Below are 17915 nucleotides of genomic sequence, written 5' to 3' on the forward strand. Positions count from 1 at the left end.
AACCTGAGCTGAGGACATGGCCAGTTCCTGGGAATAACATCTGTCCTCTGAAAAGGTTTACTCTGCTTGCCAACAATGTGTCTGGTTAAAGAACTGACCTGAGACTTATTTCAGTCTTAAAGTCCAGGCATTCCTGTAGAAAATCTTACTATACAGCTTACTGAAATGGTCTCAGTTTTAGAATGGTTACAGCATTACTGTCAGCAGTCATGTGAAACAGAAACTCTCCTTTAGCGCTAAGGTTTTACATTTCAGGAGGCACTAAAAAATATTATCTACATGAAATTAAATGAAAATAAAAAAAACACTTTTTAGAGGGAAATTACAATGTTGTAGAAATGTTTTTTCTTTTTAATTTTTATTGATAAAAACAATAATAATTCTTCAGAAGATAATAATGCGTTGTTCTGGAAGGTGATGGCTGTTGGCAGGAATGATCTCCTTTACCCTTCTGTCTTACATTGGACTTGATGAAGTCGCTCACTTATATATGTGTGATTATACACTACCGGTCAAAAGTTTGTTCACATTTTCCCATTAATCTAATGAGAAAGTGTGTCCATATGTTTGACTGGTAGTGTAAATGCATTACATTATATATTAGGCCATGTACTGTATCTCTATTGTCCTGTTATGTGTCTCAGTTTCAGTCAAACTTAGGCTGTCAGACCGATGGCCTCCCATTTGACTTCAGTAAATTTTGGTATACAGAGTAGAGCTGCAAAGTGGGCAAAACAAGCCCAAACCATCACACTTCCACCACTGGATGAAGTATGAAGTGTGAAGTTGATGTGTACGGTCTTTATCAAGCACAGTGATGTCCCACCTACAGCTAGTTGGTCTTCAGCTCCCTTTTTACATTAAATTCTAACAACTGAACGATTCTGAACTTCCTTGTTAACTTATTCTGCTGACAGGCATTAAAGTAAACTGCTGGTAGAATATAGGAAATACCTACTTCTGGTACTTTCTTTTGTCCGTTTTCTTCTTTGCTTTGTCACTAGTTTATCATTGCAGGCTTACCTTCTGCCACTCCCCTTCACTCCACCGGTACCGGGAGGGGCAGTCGGCGACACGGCAGCTCTGACTGGATGTTGGTCTGGACCGCTGGGGGCAGCCGGTCTCTAGCGGGCTGCGTCGGTCTCCGACCTGGCAGAAAACCTCTCTCCGCTGGATGCCGTCGCCACATGAAGCTGAACACTGGAAAGCAGAGCACATGAAACCTGTAAAATTGATATATTTACTGGCAACAGTCACTTTCCCCTGAACTGTAACCATGGCAACACACAACTGTATTTGAGTTTTATGACATAATCTATAGCCACGTTTTCTGTTTCTTTATGCTATACTAAAACAATCACATTCACTCTTTTTTTTTTTTTTTTTTTTTGTAGGATAATGCCCCATATGTTCAACAAACTAACAGTAGTAACTAGTAGCTATGGACTGAAGTATATATATATATATATATATATATTCATCTGTTGCTTTAACTGTAAGGTCAGACATATTTTTATGATAATCAGTAACACACAGTGCAATGTAATGTATTATATGGCACCATGAAGATAAATATATCCTGTTTAAATAAGCAATTTTTCATAAACTATATCATATTGATCAGGTCTGAGCATCTTCACTCATGATTTGATTTGATTACGAATATGTTGTCAACGATTCGATTCGCCATTGCATCACTATGTGTTTTCTTTATCACTACACATTACTACTTTCTTCAATAAAATCAAGCAGATTATTAAGAACTTCCTGTTTATTTATAATTATTTCATAAATCAATCTGAATGTCCTTATGTTGACAAACATCATAAACATGTAAGCACTGATGTCATTTTTTACTTCATTATTGAACTTTATTTTTCCATTGCTGGAAAATCAAGAAGCATTACTATAATGTGACATTGCTATCAAATTGTCTTGCAGTAAAGAAGAGTGTTTTGTCCATATTTAGTCTTTCCATAGTCAGTTCATACAGAATGTGAAAGTTAAGATATTTTTCATGTTCCCCTTTATGGCTAAAAAAAAAAAAGTTGCTTGTAAATATTCCAATCAGTTTGTAATTGGAAAATTGTTGAAGTAAACATTTGTTGATAGTCAAAGTTGTTTAAATCCCTTTAGTCTGTTTGTGCATGTTAACCTCTAGCTTGCCCATATTATTTTACATAGATGTCAGCCTTTAGCTAACTTATCTGTTTTTATACATTTTCATGTGTAATCCTATGTTATTTCCCGGAGACATTGAATGTATTTTCAGTGAGACACTGGTGTATTTCTGTATATTTGCTCAGTTTTCCAGTTTTCCTAAGTGACGTTTCAGAACAGATTCAGCCTCGGATCTGCCGAGCTGTGGCAGCAGGCTAGATCAGGCCACACACGCAAGCGACGGCAGAATATGAACATCACATTATTATAATCGATTACGTTCTGTTTCAGCATCGATACAGAATCGTCCTCATCCACATTTCGATGAATCGTAGAAACGACTGTACTGTAGGTCTTTAAAAAATAGAAAATAAATTGGAGGCTGCATAGTGGATGGTGTTGCCAGTCTGTTTCTAAGTGAAAGCATGCATTTTTTGATCAGAAACATTTTTCTACAGAAACCAGAAAGAATGAAGGCAGGGTGAAGAATATGCTGTTTTTCTCTGTTCAGTCATTGACTGATACAATCCCACAGATCAATGCATAAAGTTCTACCTTTTCATCTTTGAACAGTTTTCATACTTTTTTTGAGATACACATCTGTCAGATGTATTTTCTGTCCAGCAGGTGACTTTGCTTCAAATCCACTTGCAAGCACTGAGTTCAGTTTGAAACGTCTGGTGTACATTACAACTGTAAGCTATTATGTCATTTATGTGCAGTTGAAGTGAAGGAGATGGATGTGTTGTGGAGTGGCCTGGGGTTTAACATTATTATATTTAAAAAAAACAAACAAACAAAAAAAAACCACACATCTGCTATCTGTAATGCTGTACATGACTAAAAGCTCATTTGTTGCTGGCAGCCGTCCTGCTCCACAGCTGTTTACAGCAGATCCTCTCTGACGCATGGAGCATATTTGTCTCTGTGAATTCAAAGAGGACATGGGGCAAATGGAGGATGGGAAAAAGGGACCAAACACAAGGGAGATGCCCAGGTGCATTTTGTGAGTTTGTCTGGGATAGTGAATTGAGAGAATTGCCTCTACTAGCACAATCAAAGACTCACATGTTTCTCATTCTGGACACACAGGCAACAGTGAGAGGGGATAGAAGGGACAGAAAGGAGAGGAAGGTGAGGTCCAAAATGAGAGAAAATATACAGATTAGAGGGATAGATTTACAGTAAATGGACTAGAGATCAAAGACGGGGTCCCTACAGCAAACCAGCTTTCTGTACTGAGGTGCTGCAGACACAGTGTACACCATCACAGACTCTCTGACTGATGTCGCCCCAGGTCTGGGCCTCACCCCAACAAACCACCCTGTGGTGTGTTAAAGTCTGCCTTAGTAGATTAGTATAGTGCATAAATACCATCAGGCTGAGCTGCACACCTTTCACACATATGGGCATACTTACCAGCAAGCTGGTGGGAATTAAAGTGGAAGAAGCTAGAGGAAAAAAACCTTACATGTCTGGCAGCGTGAGAACAAAGAATAAAGGATTGTTTTATGGCAAGGATGAAGAAAGAAAGGGACCAAGAGAAAGAGAGAGACAGAGAGAGACATACCTCGCCCCAGCTGCCAGTCTTCCACTTGGGGCATCGTCCACTTCGACAGCGCCTCAGCTTGCTGGGTTTAGGAGTCAAATGCTGGCAGTTTTCCTCCTGGACAGGACGGCCTGACCCGGTCACACAGCTCACATTACGGGATTTGTAACCTCTCCCACAGGAGGCTGAACACTGGAACATGGAAACGAGGAGATGGATAGAAATCAGTTATGTTTAGTCTTTTGTTAACCTGTAAAGATGTTCACACTTTGAGGGAAGGAGGGGAATTAGTTTAATGTCAGGTGTAATTGAAACAGAATCACTTTGCTGTTGGAAGCTTGTCCAATAAAAAAAAAAAGTGTGCCATTTCACCCGGCAGCAGTTCCTTTCATGTCCGGGTTCACTGAATTACTGAAAGTCTAACTCGGTGTGACAGGCAGACACACACACACACACACGGCAGCGTTGCAGGAGGGAGTGGAGCTGGGCTGGACTGTGCTCAGATAATCAAAAGGGGCGTTGCACGTGGGGATGGATGGGAAGCGACAGGCTTAGAGTTGAACGAGTACGTGGCTCAGCATGTGGTTCTGTCCTGACGGGCAAGGGACTATACTGGACAGGAACACGCTGTGACCTCTACCCTCGTTTCGGGAAGAAAAAAGGTATGAATTCTTGTGAAAGGAGGGAGCGGCAAAAATCCTACAGCAGCTCTTACATTCCAGCTTAATCTACAGTCTGCTGAATTTGTTGGAATTGTGTAGAAAATGTGTTAGAATGTTTATTCATTTGATTAAAAAGTAAAAAAAAACAACTTTTTTTTCTTTTACAAAGACATTAAGAAACTGAGTCATCAATATTATTCTTAAATTTTTATTAAAACATTACTTTCAGTGTGTTTCTTTTGTCTCTTTTTTTCAATTAACACCAAAGAGAAATAGTTGTCTATATGAGAGGAAGACCTTTCACTCACTTTCACATAAAAAAAGCCCATTGAAAGTTACACTAAAGGTACTATTTTGTATGTATGTTAATGCAAGTTACTTATTCCTATTAGATTAACAACAAAGGGTAAAATTAGCTTTAGTTATTTAACACTTAAGCAACAAAGGCATTTTCAGTACATGGCATACAGCCAATAACTTTTTTTGCTTCACTTGGCTTCACAGGCTCTCGGAGCTTCTATAATTACCCAGCGGGCTTCTACAAATCCCACCACTTCATATAAAGTTTGCATAAGTCTATTTAGGTCAAATATGATACATGTAAATTTGACAATGCTAATCACCACTGGGAAGACATCTCAGAACACACACATCTGTCTGCAGAGGCAAAGCTCTTATCTGCACTGTGTGGTATGAGCTCCCACCCCCACCCCTCTACCCATCTTCCCAGTCACCACAATGTTTGGGAATTCATTTGAACATCTTTTGTTTTCCCTTTTCATTTTACACCCGGATCACTGATAATTTCCCAGAAGACTGCATGTGATGATAGGATGAAGTGGGAAGGGGCCCCCCTCCCCAGATCAAACATGACCCTTGACCTGCCACTACACCCCTTCATTGTCTTGCTTACACCTCCCCTTATTTTCGTCACTCTCACTGGCCCCCACAGCAATACACTATCACCGGCGCACATCAAACAAGAATAAAGAGGCCTAAGAGAAAGGGGCAAAGGCAGCTAGAAAGCTCATAGCAGAACATGCATCACCAAGCACCTCAGAAAAAACACTGGTATGCTTTATGATTGAATAAGCACAGCAAATTATATTTGAACTATACTGCAACCCTGTCACATGGGGCAGGCATTCACTTAGATGGATACATCTTTGAACTGGTGACACATTTTTTTCATTCAGGAAAAAGACCCCATTAAGTCAACTGGTTTTAAGGGTATGCACCTTTTCCTTTTTTGTTTGGAATATTTTAACCAAAACCATAAGAAAAGTACTTATTAGAAAGTCACTTCCTTATCTGCTACATTGCAGTGATCATAAAGGTTGAGTTGGTGATGTCCACTGAAATGTGAATGCAGGGCTGAGCAGCAGGAGCAGTGTTACAAGCAGAGGCTGTTAGTGTTAATGAATGCTGTTAAAAGATGGCTCAGTTATCATTGGTTCTGCCTTTTTTTTTCCTTTCCTTTCATTTTCAGCGACCTTAGTCTGATCACTGAAATGTGTTATACTAGTAAGAATGAAAAAAAGCCTTTGATAGTACCTCTACTTCACTTTAATTGTAACTTTTTCTGGAAATGAACAGAAATCCAACAAATCCATAAAAAAATTAAATATTGACATAACATTATAATGAATGAACAATAAATACATGTAATTACATAAATATACAGAAATATTCTTGAAACAGACTAATACTGCCATTTGTGAATCAAAAACATACAGTATACTTATTTCAAGAGCCTGTTGATATGTTTGTTTGTGCAATACTGCTATATCCAGCCAGAGGTTGACCACAAGCTACCTCTAAGAAATAAAGCTACATAAAATACTACAATAATTTACTGTGATCTTTGAAATGATTTAGCTGGTTCAGCCAAGATTACAGCCTTAAAATCACACATAGGAGTCTTTACATGCAAAAGTTCTTATTAGTAAATGATGTGTGTTAAAAGAAAAATGTACTTACTACTGTGTTAACAGGCCCTTAAAATAAGGTGTGATGTCAGTACAGACATTTATGACCAGGAGGAGTCAACTGGGTGGGCTGCAGGCAAGGATGCCCCTAACCACAGATTCTTGATCAATTTCCAGTGTTCTCCAAAAAGCATAACAAGGTGGGAGATGAGGCACTTCTCAGATCTGTGTTTAGGGTCAACAACTGAATTGGATCGTTTCAACAACTCACGCTTGATCTTAGCCAGCCAAAGGCCCTCCAGTGCAAGGGAGAGAAAGATAAGGTGGTGGGGTGGGGGTGGGGGTGGGCAATTGTAACAGAGACTGAGGTAGACACATTAGGTTGGCTCAAAATATGAGCTCTGCATACAAAACACCATTAACTTCCCCTGTGGTCACAGGCATCACATGTTCAAACATTTAACAGCCCATTCTTTTAACGGTTTGTCACGTCATTTGATGAACAAAGACAATTCCACATCATTTCATTCAGTCTGTTATATATTTGCATTTAGCTGATTGATCTGATCAGCGCATAAACTGCTCATGGAAAGAAATGAAAATTACAGAGGAAGCAGCATTACAAAGCAATGCACCACAGAAAACACCGAACCAACCAAAAATGTCATGGTTCATTTTTGATTCTGATATCTTATATCTCCCTTATTTGGCCAAAGCACCACTGAAGAGCAGGTTATCACTGTTTAAATGGCTAGCTGAGTTGTGTTTTGTTCCAAGTGAGGTATTATTGAGCATAGCATAGCAAAACATTTAGCAACTCCAAGTACTTACTGTACAAAGCAAACTTTAACTAACACAATATAAATACACTAATATCAAGCACCTTTGAAGCAGAGAGCTTTCAAACTATTGTTTTGGCCACACTAAAGAAATCTGGGTCAAAACCCTCCACCAAACTGGAGTAAAATGGCTATTAGTTCTAATTACCACAAACTGAGTGAGACACTTTATTTTACAGCGTTTGTACAGCTGCTGTTTGTTGGTGTTTAGCGCTGATACTGGACGTTTCAGGCGCTTCAGAGTTTACAAGTCTGCTTCAGTGACAATGTCGTCCTGGAACAACACTTTGGATGGTTTCACAACAAAAGGTAAGAACATCAACTGTAAAATAAAGTGTCTAAATAACATTAGTAACTTCTTAAAAAAAACCACATGTGCCTTGAGACTAACTGAATTCTTGATACAATAGCCATTTCAAAGATGTGTACAGAACATTGATGTATACATAATACACAGCCCAGATGACGTCCTATGTAAAGTTGGTGCTTTACAATGTTCATCACAGAGCTTCAGCTAGATTGAGTAGCACCTCATATTTGAAGATTACAGGCCATTCTTTGGATAATAAAGAACAAGGCATCGCACTGTATATTCCTGATGTACAAAAACATTCATCAGTATTTGCATATGAACAGTGATTGGCTAAATGTGCGAATACAAAGAGCTAAGACACAAAATAAACCACTTTTAAAGTTAATGCTATATACATGAGATAACAAGGAAAAATATCTTAATAAATTATCTTTTTTTCAGAAAAAAAAACAATATTTTACAGAACTAACTTTGATTGTGATACAAAGTGATCCTGAATCTTTAAAAAAAAAAAAAACTAATACAAGGCTCAAAAACAGATTTATGGGAACTAGGACTGACAAAAATGTTCCTATACTCACATGGTCACAACTGTCTCTGAAGTATTTTTGTGACGTACTGTGTTTGGCATTTTGCAGTTGAGTGTATCTTTGCCTTTCAAGTGCAACAGAAAAGATTTTTCTGATTGTCTTGAAGGATCATTTAACAATCACAGGCACCAGAAAGGGAGCAGGAAGCGGAGGGGTTAAAGGTACGGGTAGAGTAGCTGGAGTGTTAAAATCTCCAGCGCAAAAGCACCAGTCATCCTGCTATTTGTTAAAGAGTTAGATTAGAGGTACTTCAAAATGCATGAAGTTGAAAGTGTAGAGTATTTTTTATGAGCGTACCGAGCTCCATGGGTCTGTGCTCCAATGAGGGTTAGAAGGGCACGGATGAGTATTGCACTGCTCTCGATCTGGTGGCTTGTCATGGATCTCGCAGCTCAGATCATTGAAACGCTCGCCGTTTGGACGCTGACACACCACCAGCCTCGTCTTTATCCCACCGCCACATGGCTTTGTGCACTGAAGGCAACAGGAAAAGGGGTTGTGCTTTACTGACTTCAGGTAAAAGGTTTTCATTTGTGAAGAAAAATAAATAGGGAGAGAATCATGCTCCTTAAGCCTGTTAGTGATTACTAATGATCATCCAAGTATTTAAAGTTTTTGGTATGCTTAAGTGGCGTCACCCTTACCTCTCCCCAGTTGCCATAGATCCACTGAGGACACGGCCCTGACTCACAGGATCGCTGCTCGTTGGGTCGGCTGCGATCCTCACAGTTGTTGGTAGTATAACCGTTTTCATCCTGGCACACTACTACACGTCGCTGGAAGCCTCCTGCACAAGTGCTGGAGCACTGTTGTTGAAGACACGAGATACACACATTCAAATAAAGTTCAGTGTGTAGGTGTATATATATATATATATATATATATATATATATATATATATATATATATATAAGCATATAAATCTCAAATGATGCTAAGAGACATCCTCTGGTAAAAGACATTTCTGCAGCTATATTAAAGTTCATATCCTCAGGAAGGAGGGAAGCGTGACCATAAATAGCTATTATCACTTCCAGAATGGTTTAAATGTCAAAGTTATCTTTGGACAGAGATTATCACTAAAAAAAACTCCTAAAAACATACCCTCAACAATAGATAGAAATAAATCTGTAAGACGGGATAACTTGAGGCAGACAGGTCATGCTTTTCTGTGGCGTTACACAACTCATTTTAAAAAGAGGCTGAGGTTGGGGGGGACTGAGAATAATTTCTTAGGTGTTTTGTATCATGTTCCAATATAAATTACAGGACCCAAAACAACCAAAACGTTCAAAAGAATCTCTGGATTATATAGGGTTTAACCTGTCATACATCCTCTAAACACAATACTAAAAATACCTGTTACTGTGAAGAGAAATTTTATGACGACATCTCTAAAGAATAATCATTTTTAAATGAAAATTTCAGGGACTGATCTTATTTCAGACATAAAAACTAATTTGGGTGAATGGGGAAAAAAAGAAAGACACGACTGGCAGAGGGTTAGCTTTACTTGGCACAATCCATCTTACAGGGGTAGGACATCTGATCCAGGAGAGCCACAGTCCTGCAGGTTTTGGATGTTTCCCTGGTCATTCTCCTCCTAGCTGTCTCTGACTCTAACTTAACCAACTTGCTCATTTTAGTTCATGTGACCGAAGGTTCTTCAGTCAAAATCAGCTGCTAACTACGCTTTGAAAGTGATTAATGTTTTCCAAACTACAGCCAACAAAAGCTTTAGAGCAACTGTAATAAACCATCTTATGCATCATTGCACAAAGACTGGAAACAGGAGAAAGCAGCTAGCCTAGCTTTGTCTGCAGGTCATAAAAGATCCACTTATAAGGACCTCAAACATCCCCTATCAGCAGTGAAGTTAGATTAATACATTACTTAATGTGGCTTCAAATTAAAGTGATCAGTGTGATATAATGTCTCACCGCGCCCCAGGGTCCAGTTCGCCACTGGTGAGGTTGGCTTCGGGGCTGATTGCTCCTGATGCTGGTGTTTGGTGAGGACGGCAAAGGTCGGGACTCACTGGAACGGGACGGGCATTGAGACATAGTACAGTCCTGCTCTGTGGTAGGACGATCGTCTGGGTCACACTCACTAGCACTCACTTCTTGGTCACTGAAGTTAACACACAGCACCTGTCGTGTCGTCTTTCCCTGTCCACAGGTCACTGAGCACTGAAAACAAACACACATAGAACTTGTAAAGAAATTACTTGTGGGCACAAATGTCCTCTTTTTTTTTTCCAGACAGTGAAGGACCAACAGCATCCGGTGAAGCAGTTACAGTCTAACATCACTTAACTTTGGGTTAAATGTAGAGCCTCACAATATATCTTTTGAGCATCATCATCGCAATGTACATGTGCACAATAGTCCCGTTGCAGCTCCTGCAATGTAGGAGGCTCAACGTGTTTGCATCTAATTTCAAGGGAACCTGACACTGTGTTCAGCGATCCACCAATCACATTGTTTTAATCAGTTTGCTGAAGCAGACCACGACCCTGCACATGATGTGAGTCACTGGTAACATTGAAAAATGAGCAATGAACAAGAGAAAATCACTGAAAGCAAAGACTTGTCGCCAAAAAAGCAACATCAGTTATCTGGAATTATTTTGGCTCCAAAAAGGATGACATTGACCAAACCTTATTTTGTGTTGACAGTGCCTTGCACCTGTTGCCACAACCAGAGTAACACAATTAATTTGTTTGACCATTTATGTCGGCACTACACAGCTCAGTACGATGAATGCAAAGCCAAATCTGAGTGTCTCGCAAAACAAAAACAAAAAAAGTCTTTGCATGTATATAAAAAAGGCTCCAAACGGCAGAAAGAAATAACCGATACTTTCACTTTTGACTTGTCTAAAGATGTGGTGCCCATTATGTTGTTTTCAAAGATGGTTTAAAAAACATGATCAGGTTGCTTGACAAACAATATGTTATATCGTCACACAACTTTTTTTCTCAAGCTGGAGCTGCACGAGAAATGCAAGGCAGAAGTTCAAACAGAGCTGTCAGATGGAGTATTAAGCAGCGACAATAGACGCTCAAATACAGGTGAAAAACATACCTGTAACATTCACACAAAAAATAAGATCAGGACAGGTTCACTGTCAACAAGATGGCAGGAGTGCTGCATAACTTAAAAGTGCTGTTCAGGTCATCTGTGGAAAATTCCTGTATTGCAGCCCTGGTTAAATTCCTTCTTCCCCACAAAGATGGCTGTAAGCTGTTGAATACAACCAGCTCAAAATGTAAAATACAACCTCAACATACTTGTCATTAAAATGTCATCAAAGGGCAGCAAACTCACTTTGGTCACCTTGTTCACTGCAACACCAGCTATACAAGGAGCTAATCTTGGTGCAGGTAACAAGATTTAAGATGAAGAACAACAACAGGCCTCAGTGATCTAAAACCCCAACACCAAATTAACATAGCCTTCTGTTGGAAATGCAAATACATCTATTATTTAACTGAGATAAGCCATTTATTTTCATTCTGCCAGTTCAGTAGGTCATACATGAACTCCTATACATTTTAAGGAAAATAACACAAGGCAGATCTCTTTACTCATCCTCCTGGTATCTCCCTCAGCTGCTCTCTAGCACAGTCCACGTTCTGTATTACATAAAGCAAACTAATACACTTATACAACAGCCATCTACTAAAAAAGGATGCTATGGGATTTCACTAGCCAGAGGTTTACACAGCTCTAGTTATGATGGTTAAACACACATTAAGGTGACGTATATATGATGCGCTGCTAAATTAAGTTATAGTGAGGCATATTTTATTTTGGGTTAATAAATCCAGTCTTGCTTGTCTTTAAGGTGAATGAGGAAAATTCTTTTTCAGGTGGCCAATGAGTAATATTGGCTTGGCGGGATATTGAGTGCACTGAAGTGTTTTTGTGTGCATCGTGCATGGGGACCAGACCTGCAGTCCAACTGTTTTGTATCACCAGAGTTCTGATTAGAAACATCTGTAAACAAGATCAGGGCCCCCTGACTGCAGCCCCTTGCACCTTCCAGCTCCAGAAACATGTGCCTTAGTCCTGATTCCTCTCATTCTTTTTTTAACATACAAACAAAATCACACACTTTTGTTCTCTGTCCTCACTGCAGCTCTTCTCCAGTCCTTGATCCACACTTGTGTTCCAGCTGCCACCCAGCCTCCACATTCAGACTCACACTAAGGGGCTGAGTTATGACGAGGGCAAAACTGCTGCGCTATTTAACATTTGCTGCGCAGTTTTGCTCTGGTTATGTTTCTACGATTAGCGCCTGATCTATTAAGACTGCTCCTGTTATCATTTGCGGAGCAAACAGCAGTATTTAAATGAGGATTTTGCGGCGCTGTTTGCTCTGTCATGTAAGGTTCTGGAGAGCAAGGAAACCGCAAACGCCAAATTAACTTTTATCCGATAGAAGTTGAGACAAATAAAGGAGACAAATAAAAATATTGCGGAAGTCGAGGAAAAAAATCTAAATGTCACCAGAAATGCTGCAATATAGTTTCATATTCAAGTTCAATTTATTTATAAGGCACACTAACAACAACCTTTAGGAACCAAGGTATTGTACATATAAAAACATGCAAGGAACAAATAAGAAATAATAAAGGTTTAAAAGCTATAAAGAAATAATAATAATAATAATAATAATAATAATAATAAAAGACAGGCATGATAAAGTCTTTAAACTTATCCAGCAATTCTAATATTGCAACGCTGGATCGTCTCCACAATCCTCTTCTCTGGCATTCTAAATATATTAATATAATAGAAAAAAATGCATTATCTTAGTCGCCTTTCATGGTGTCTGTGCCTCCTCCTTAAAATAATTACTGCAGCCATTGCGCGTATACTGTTGTGCCAATTAGCACCTGCTTTTCAGAAACGCTATTTTTAGAGCAAACATAAACACTGCAAACTATTTCCCACTGCTGCGCAAACCAGATTTATTTGCATAGTCTCCTCCCACTCATGTGCACTTTCTGGCCGGAACGCCCATAATGCATATGCAGTAGCTTCAGAAACGCAAAGTGGAGAGCGGCGCAGTTTTGCCAGGATAACTGACGCAGTTCCATGTTTGCGGCTTTGATAGATAAGCTTGGGCCGATTTTAGCGGAGCAAAGCCGTCTGCACCTGTTTTAGTACACGCAAAGCGTTAATAGATCAGGGCCTTAGTGTACTAAATTCAATAAATCTTCAGGGAGTAAAACATCTGCATGTCAATACTGTTGCTACAGTTCGGGTTAGTCAGTACTGTCTAACTGATGCAGATCTGAGAGAAAATGATTATCAGTTCATTATGAAAATAAGATAAATTTCTAAATGTATTATATTTGAAGTTGACGTTCGCAGCACTGGGTGAACTTGATTGTTTTCTTACCACTGTCCATTCCAGCACTTTCCACTGTCCACAAGCTACTACAGAGCACACTTCACTGGCAGGGGGTTTTGGTAGGTGGGCACATGCCGATTCCTCTGCTACGCCACCCTGGTTGTCACGGCAACTGACATAGCGCATCCGTGTCCCTTTGCCACAGCTGGCGCTACACTGTCATGAAGACGAGAAATGTTAAGAAGATGGAAAACCCTTAAATGGACAAACAGGGCTGGTAATGCCACAACTAACCTGGGTCCAGGAACCAAATCGCCACTGGGTTTTGTGGCCCTGGTGAGAAGGGACTTTGGTTCCTGGTGGAACCGGGTGGCTGCTTGGACACTGGGCCATTTCGCAGTCCTGTGAAATGTAGAGCACATACACCCATTCATGCAGTGATTCACAAAATGAATATACTGTAACAACATCTGTCCCAGACAACAAAATACCATGGATATCAGAGATGGCTCCTCTGACATTGGACAATCATTAACAACTTAAACTATATTCCTTCAGCCCTATGTTTGAAAGTGGTTATGTTTCCCATCAACCCTTTCCCCCCACAAAACCAAAACAGCATAAACGGGGTCTGACCTGTCAGTTCAAACTATGGATTGTGGCAGTAAGCCACTCAGCATAAAGCTCTGATCCCTGTCATAACAGGTCATAGTGGAGTGGTATTCAGGGCTCCAATGCCCATGCTGGCGTGGTTATAAACTCCACCCCTAATCCATCCCCTTGTCTCTCACCTTCCGCCCCTCTCCTCCTCCCCCAACCCCCATGCCCTCTGGTGCCCTCTGACCCCGTGTCTGTAGGAATCAGGACCTTAATCAGGTTGCACAGACTGAGTAGACTACACATTCCACACTCTGCTTCCTAAAAGAAACAAATAGGCCTCTCGGCAGCGCTAGAGGTAACTCCACACACACTTCCTGCAACACCCACATTATCTACTGTGTGTGTAAATCCAGAGCCTTTACAAATCATATATGAGCCTAAAATGATGTTCTTTCCACCCCTCTACTTCTGAGAAACATATGTAAAGTGCTTTGTCTAAACCTTTACATGTGGCAGGTAAAAAAAGGTGCTAAGTAGGTGTGGAGTGTTTACCATTTGAATTTAAAATCCCATCCATCTAACCCCTCCATTACTGAACTGTTTGGTGGTGGGACTAGTGGCCTGGTGGCCCACTTCATGGCTGGCTGATCAGAATCACAACGAGGTGGGTCGACTGCTTCAGGGTCACTGGTCACTGGTCTCTGTCGGCCCAGGCACCGGAATTAGGAGCTGCTGCGACTAGAGGGGGGCCTCATCCTGAGTCTGCATGCTCAGCCCCTCTGAAATGGGTTTACGCCCCACGCTGACCAAACAAAACTCTCATTCAGCTAAAAATACTGTAAGTTTCTTTGGAGTTTCTGTACTTCTTTGTGTATGCGTAAGGACAATAAACCTGAGTGAAATTTTCCCAGTGTGGGTGGAATTTGTTCCACGTCTTGTCCAGGAACAAATAGGGCAACTGAGGAATTTTCTTTTTTTAATAAGACATAAGTGATTAAATGCAGAAAGATAATCTAGAAAATCTGTCTAGGATGTCTAGTAGACCTAGCAACACTCTCTGGTAGGCACCAGTTAAAAAACTATTTAACATTTTTATTAGCCTTTTAATACAAATAAAATTACATCAGCAAATTCTATAAAATTAGATATTACTAATTGTTTTTTAATAAAATGCTAGTGAAGCCGGTACAATTTATATAATACTGATCAACTCACATTAATTGATTATTCTAATGAAATAGGTTTATGTATTAGGCTTATTACTTGCTACTGTCAAACTTTTAAGTATTAGCCTCTTCTTGATGAGGCCTGTTCTTTCTGCATCCTGTATGAAATGACATACCCAAAACAAATGAAGTATATCTTCACAACTACAAGGGCTGTATGTATTATTTTGTTTTCAAAAGAAAGCTGAGACATGTGAAGTTACTACAGAAGTGTCCGAATCAAGATGTGTGTTTCTGTGTCAGAGTAAATTCACCTGAAACACAGTAGAAAATGTAAATGGTTATCTCCTCCTAAAAGAAAACCACAATACTTTCAGTGAAAATCCGATTCCAATTTATTTGGGAATTAGTAGTGTCTGATGAGTTGTGGACAGTGCTGTTCCCATGTTTTTGAAACATTACCATATATGTGCTTATAGTTTGATTAGTGTTTAGGTGGTGGTTCTAGGTAGAGTCTTTTAGCTAAGTTTCTGCCCATGATTTTGGTCTGGATTGGTTAGGACTGATGCTTCCTACCATGTGCAAAGACCATCTGTACTGCACGTGTCTCATGCTGTTCCCTGAACAAGGGGGCAGTATGAGATCAAAAAGAGCTTATGCATCAATAGTTTTCACTATAATCACAAGTTGGGACATATGAAGAAGAATCTGGGACAAGTTGCAGCTCGCAACATGGAGAAAAAAACTAACGAAACATTGAAAAGAGAAACTTATGAAAGAAATGGCACCAGCAGCAAAGTTACTGCGCATAGTGTTAATAATGTCAGGTAGTACTAACGGCAGAAACATTCAGGAGAGAAGTAAGAAAGACAGAGATATGATTTATTATATATTAAGGTTGGTCCTGCTCTCATTTACTAAATAATCACCAACATTTTTTTAAAGAAAAGATTAATCTGAAAGCTATGTCAGCAGTGATTATGTAAATGAAGTCCTGGTGAGACTCCATAGCTACTGAAGTAAAAAGAATGAAGATGTATCTTTGAAGTCACGAAGTCTCTGATTGGAGTAATTAACAAGGAGGATAGAAATGTATCATCACCATGATCTTGGCTAGCTCTGCATTATCTTATTAGTAAATGAGCTTGTGAAGTTCTGTACAGTATGAAGTATTGAGGCATCCCTGCCAAGGACTATGTTTATTGTTTTGGGATGCAGCCCTGGCCCAGAACCTGCCAGAGTGTTTTCATGTTCCAGTGCATCCCTAAATAATTAAAAAAAAAACATGCACAAACAAAAAAGTTGTTGATTCTGTATATATTGTGTTTCAGTGGGCTTGGCCAGTCTAGGCTCAGCCTGATCTGATCCACTCTGTGTCAGGTGTTTGTGAAATTGGAAAAATGAATTAATACAGTATGTGTTTTTTTTTTTAAAGTGTCTGAATGTAAACTGTTCAGATTCACTGCTTTATATTTGTAGTTTTTATACAAAAATGGGAGAATGGGTGTTCTCAATGCATCTGTTATGTGACTACACTACTTGGATATCCTTCAGGTGTTGTCCAAAGTTTGTGAGATCTGTCTGCGAGCCACGTGTCTATTTGCGGATAATGAGGCCAGTATAACTTTCCACTCTCATCAGATCAGACTGAAAGGATTTCTTGAGTCCAGTGAACAATAAAAGCCCATATTTATCTGTGTCTGTTTTAAGTGTCAGTTTGAATCAGCATGGATGGATTCTGTCTTCACGCTCAACCTTGAAGAGCTGTTGCACTTGCAGCTAGGAAGAGATGTTTGACAAGAGGCTAAGATGGAAGACAACACCTCCTTACCTGGGTGTCTGTAGGTCGGGTGGCAGCATTACATTCAGTGTCATCCATGACAGCACCATAAGAACCCACAACACACTTCACTGCTCGCATCTGGTAGCCTGGCGCGCAAGATGTAGTGCACTGAGTTCAAGGAGAGAAAAAAACAGGGGAGTGGTGGGGAAACGTTAGCAACAGTGAGGAAAAGTCAGGGAAGCGGAAAACAGATGGTTTATCTAAGGCAACAAGGAAACACACTAAATGAATTAATTTCTCAACAGCAACATTCATAAAACAAGGTTTTGCACTGATAAGATTTTCAAATAACTAAATGAAGCTCATATACATTGCACTGGTTATTCTTCCACTGTAACCAAGTCAAAGGGTACAACCCCACATTTGCTTCTGGCTCATTGCCTTCTGTGAAACAGGGTCAAACTTGTGTGGCGGCAGCTTCAGCTACCATTTGACCACGCTTCATTAAACTACTTCAAATACACCTTAACGTGCACATCCTCTGATGGGGGGCACAAAAATATTTCACATTTTTTGGGTGTTAAGTTCTGTGTATGCATCCACAAACTGAGAATGTGCACAGACACAGTGTCTAAGGCATCATTTTACCGACAGCTTTTAATATAAAGCAATTTAGAAGAACAGGGTTGTCCACTCTGTCCATGACTTCTATGTTGCTGGGGTCTTTTTCAGATGTGTTTAAAAAGAAGGGATGGTGAGTGTGAGCTATTTGATGAGTTAAGCTAATCTGTATCCTCCCTGTGGTTTACATCTGGGGAGAATTAATCAGAGAATAAACACCAAATGTCATCTACTGTGCTGATTCCCACCAACTGAATTGTTAAAAAAAATAGCTAAAGTAACTTGAATTATCTTCGGTATCTGCTGGGCAATCAAGTGATCAAACTGAATCATTCACTAT

The 17915-nt window shown here is 39.8% G+C and overlaps 1 protein-coding gene across 1 annotated transcript in view; it reads right to left on the bottom strand.

The window, feature by feature from the left end:
- The window catches only part of LOC121637264 (A disintegrin and metalloproteinase with thrombospondin motifs 9-like), a 44299-nt gene that overhangs the window by 8590 nt on the left and 17794 nt on the right, over nt 1-17915 (bottom strand). Inside the window, exons 23-30 of the mRNA XM_041981306.1 lie at nt 17003-17122; nt 13700-13807; nt 13454-13621; nt 9982-10230; nt 8686-8847; nt 8339-8515; nt 3731-3901; nt 1024-1200 (exon numbers count right to left, since the gene is read on the bottom strand). Of these exons, the coding sequence (XP_041837240.1) occupies nt 1024-1200; nt 3731-3901; nt 8339-8515; nt 8686-8847; nt 9982-10230; nt 13454-13621; nt 13700-13807; nt 17003-17122 (1332 nt within the window). The remainder of the gene's footprint in view (nt 1-1023; nt 1201-3730; nt 3902-8338; nt 8516-8685; nt 8848-9981; nt 10231-13453; nt 13622-13699; nt 13808-17002; nt 17123-17915) is intronic.

Source organism: Melanotaenia boesemani, chromosome 3 (assembly GCF_017639745.1).
Source record: "Melanotaenia boesemani isolate fMelBoe1 chromosome 3, fMelBoe1.pri, whole genome shotgun sequence".
Classification (NCBI taxonomy): Eukaryota; Metazoa; Chordata; class Actinopteri; order Atheriniformes; family Melanotaeniidae; genus Melanotaenia; species Melanotaenia boesemani.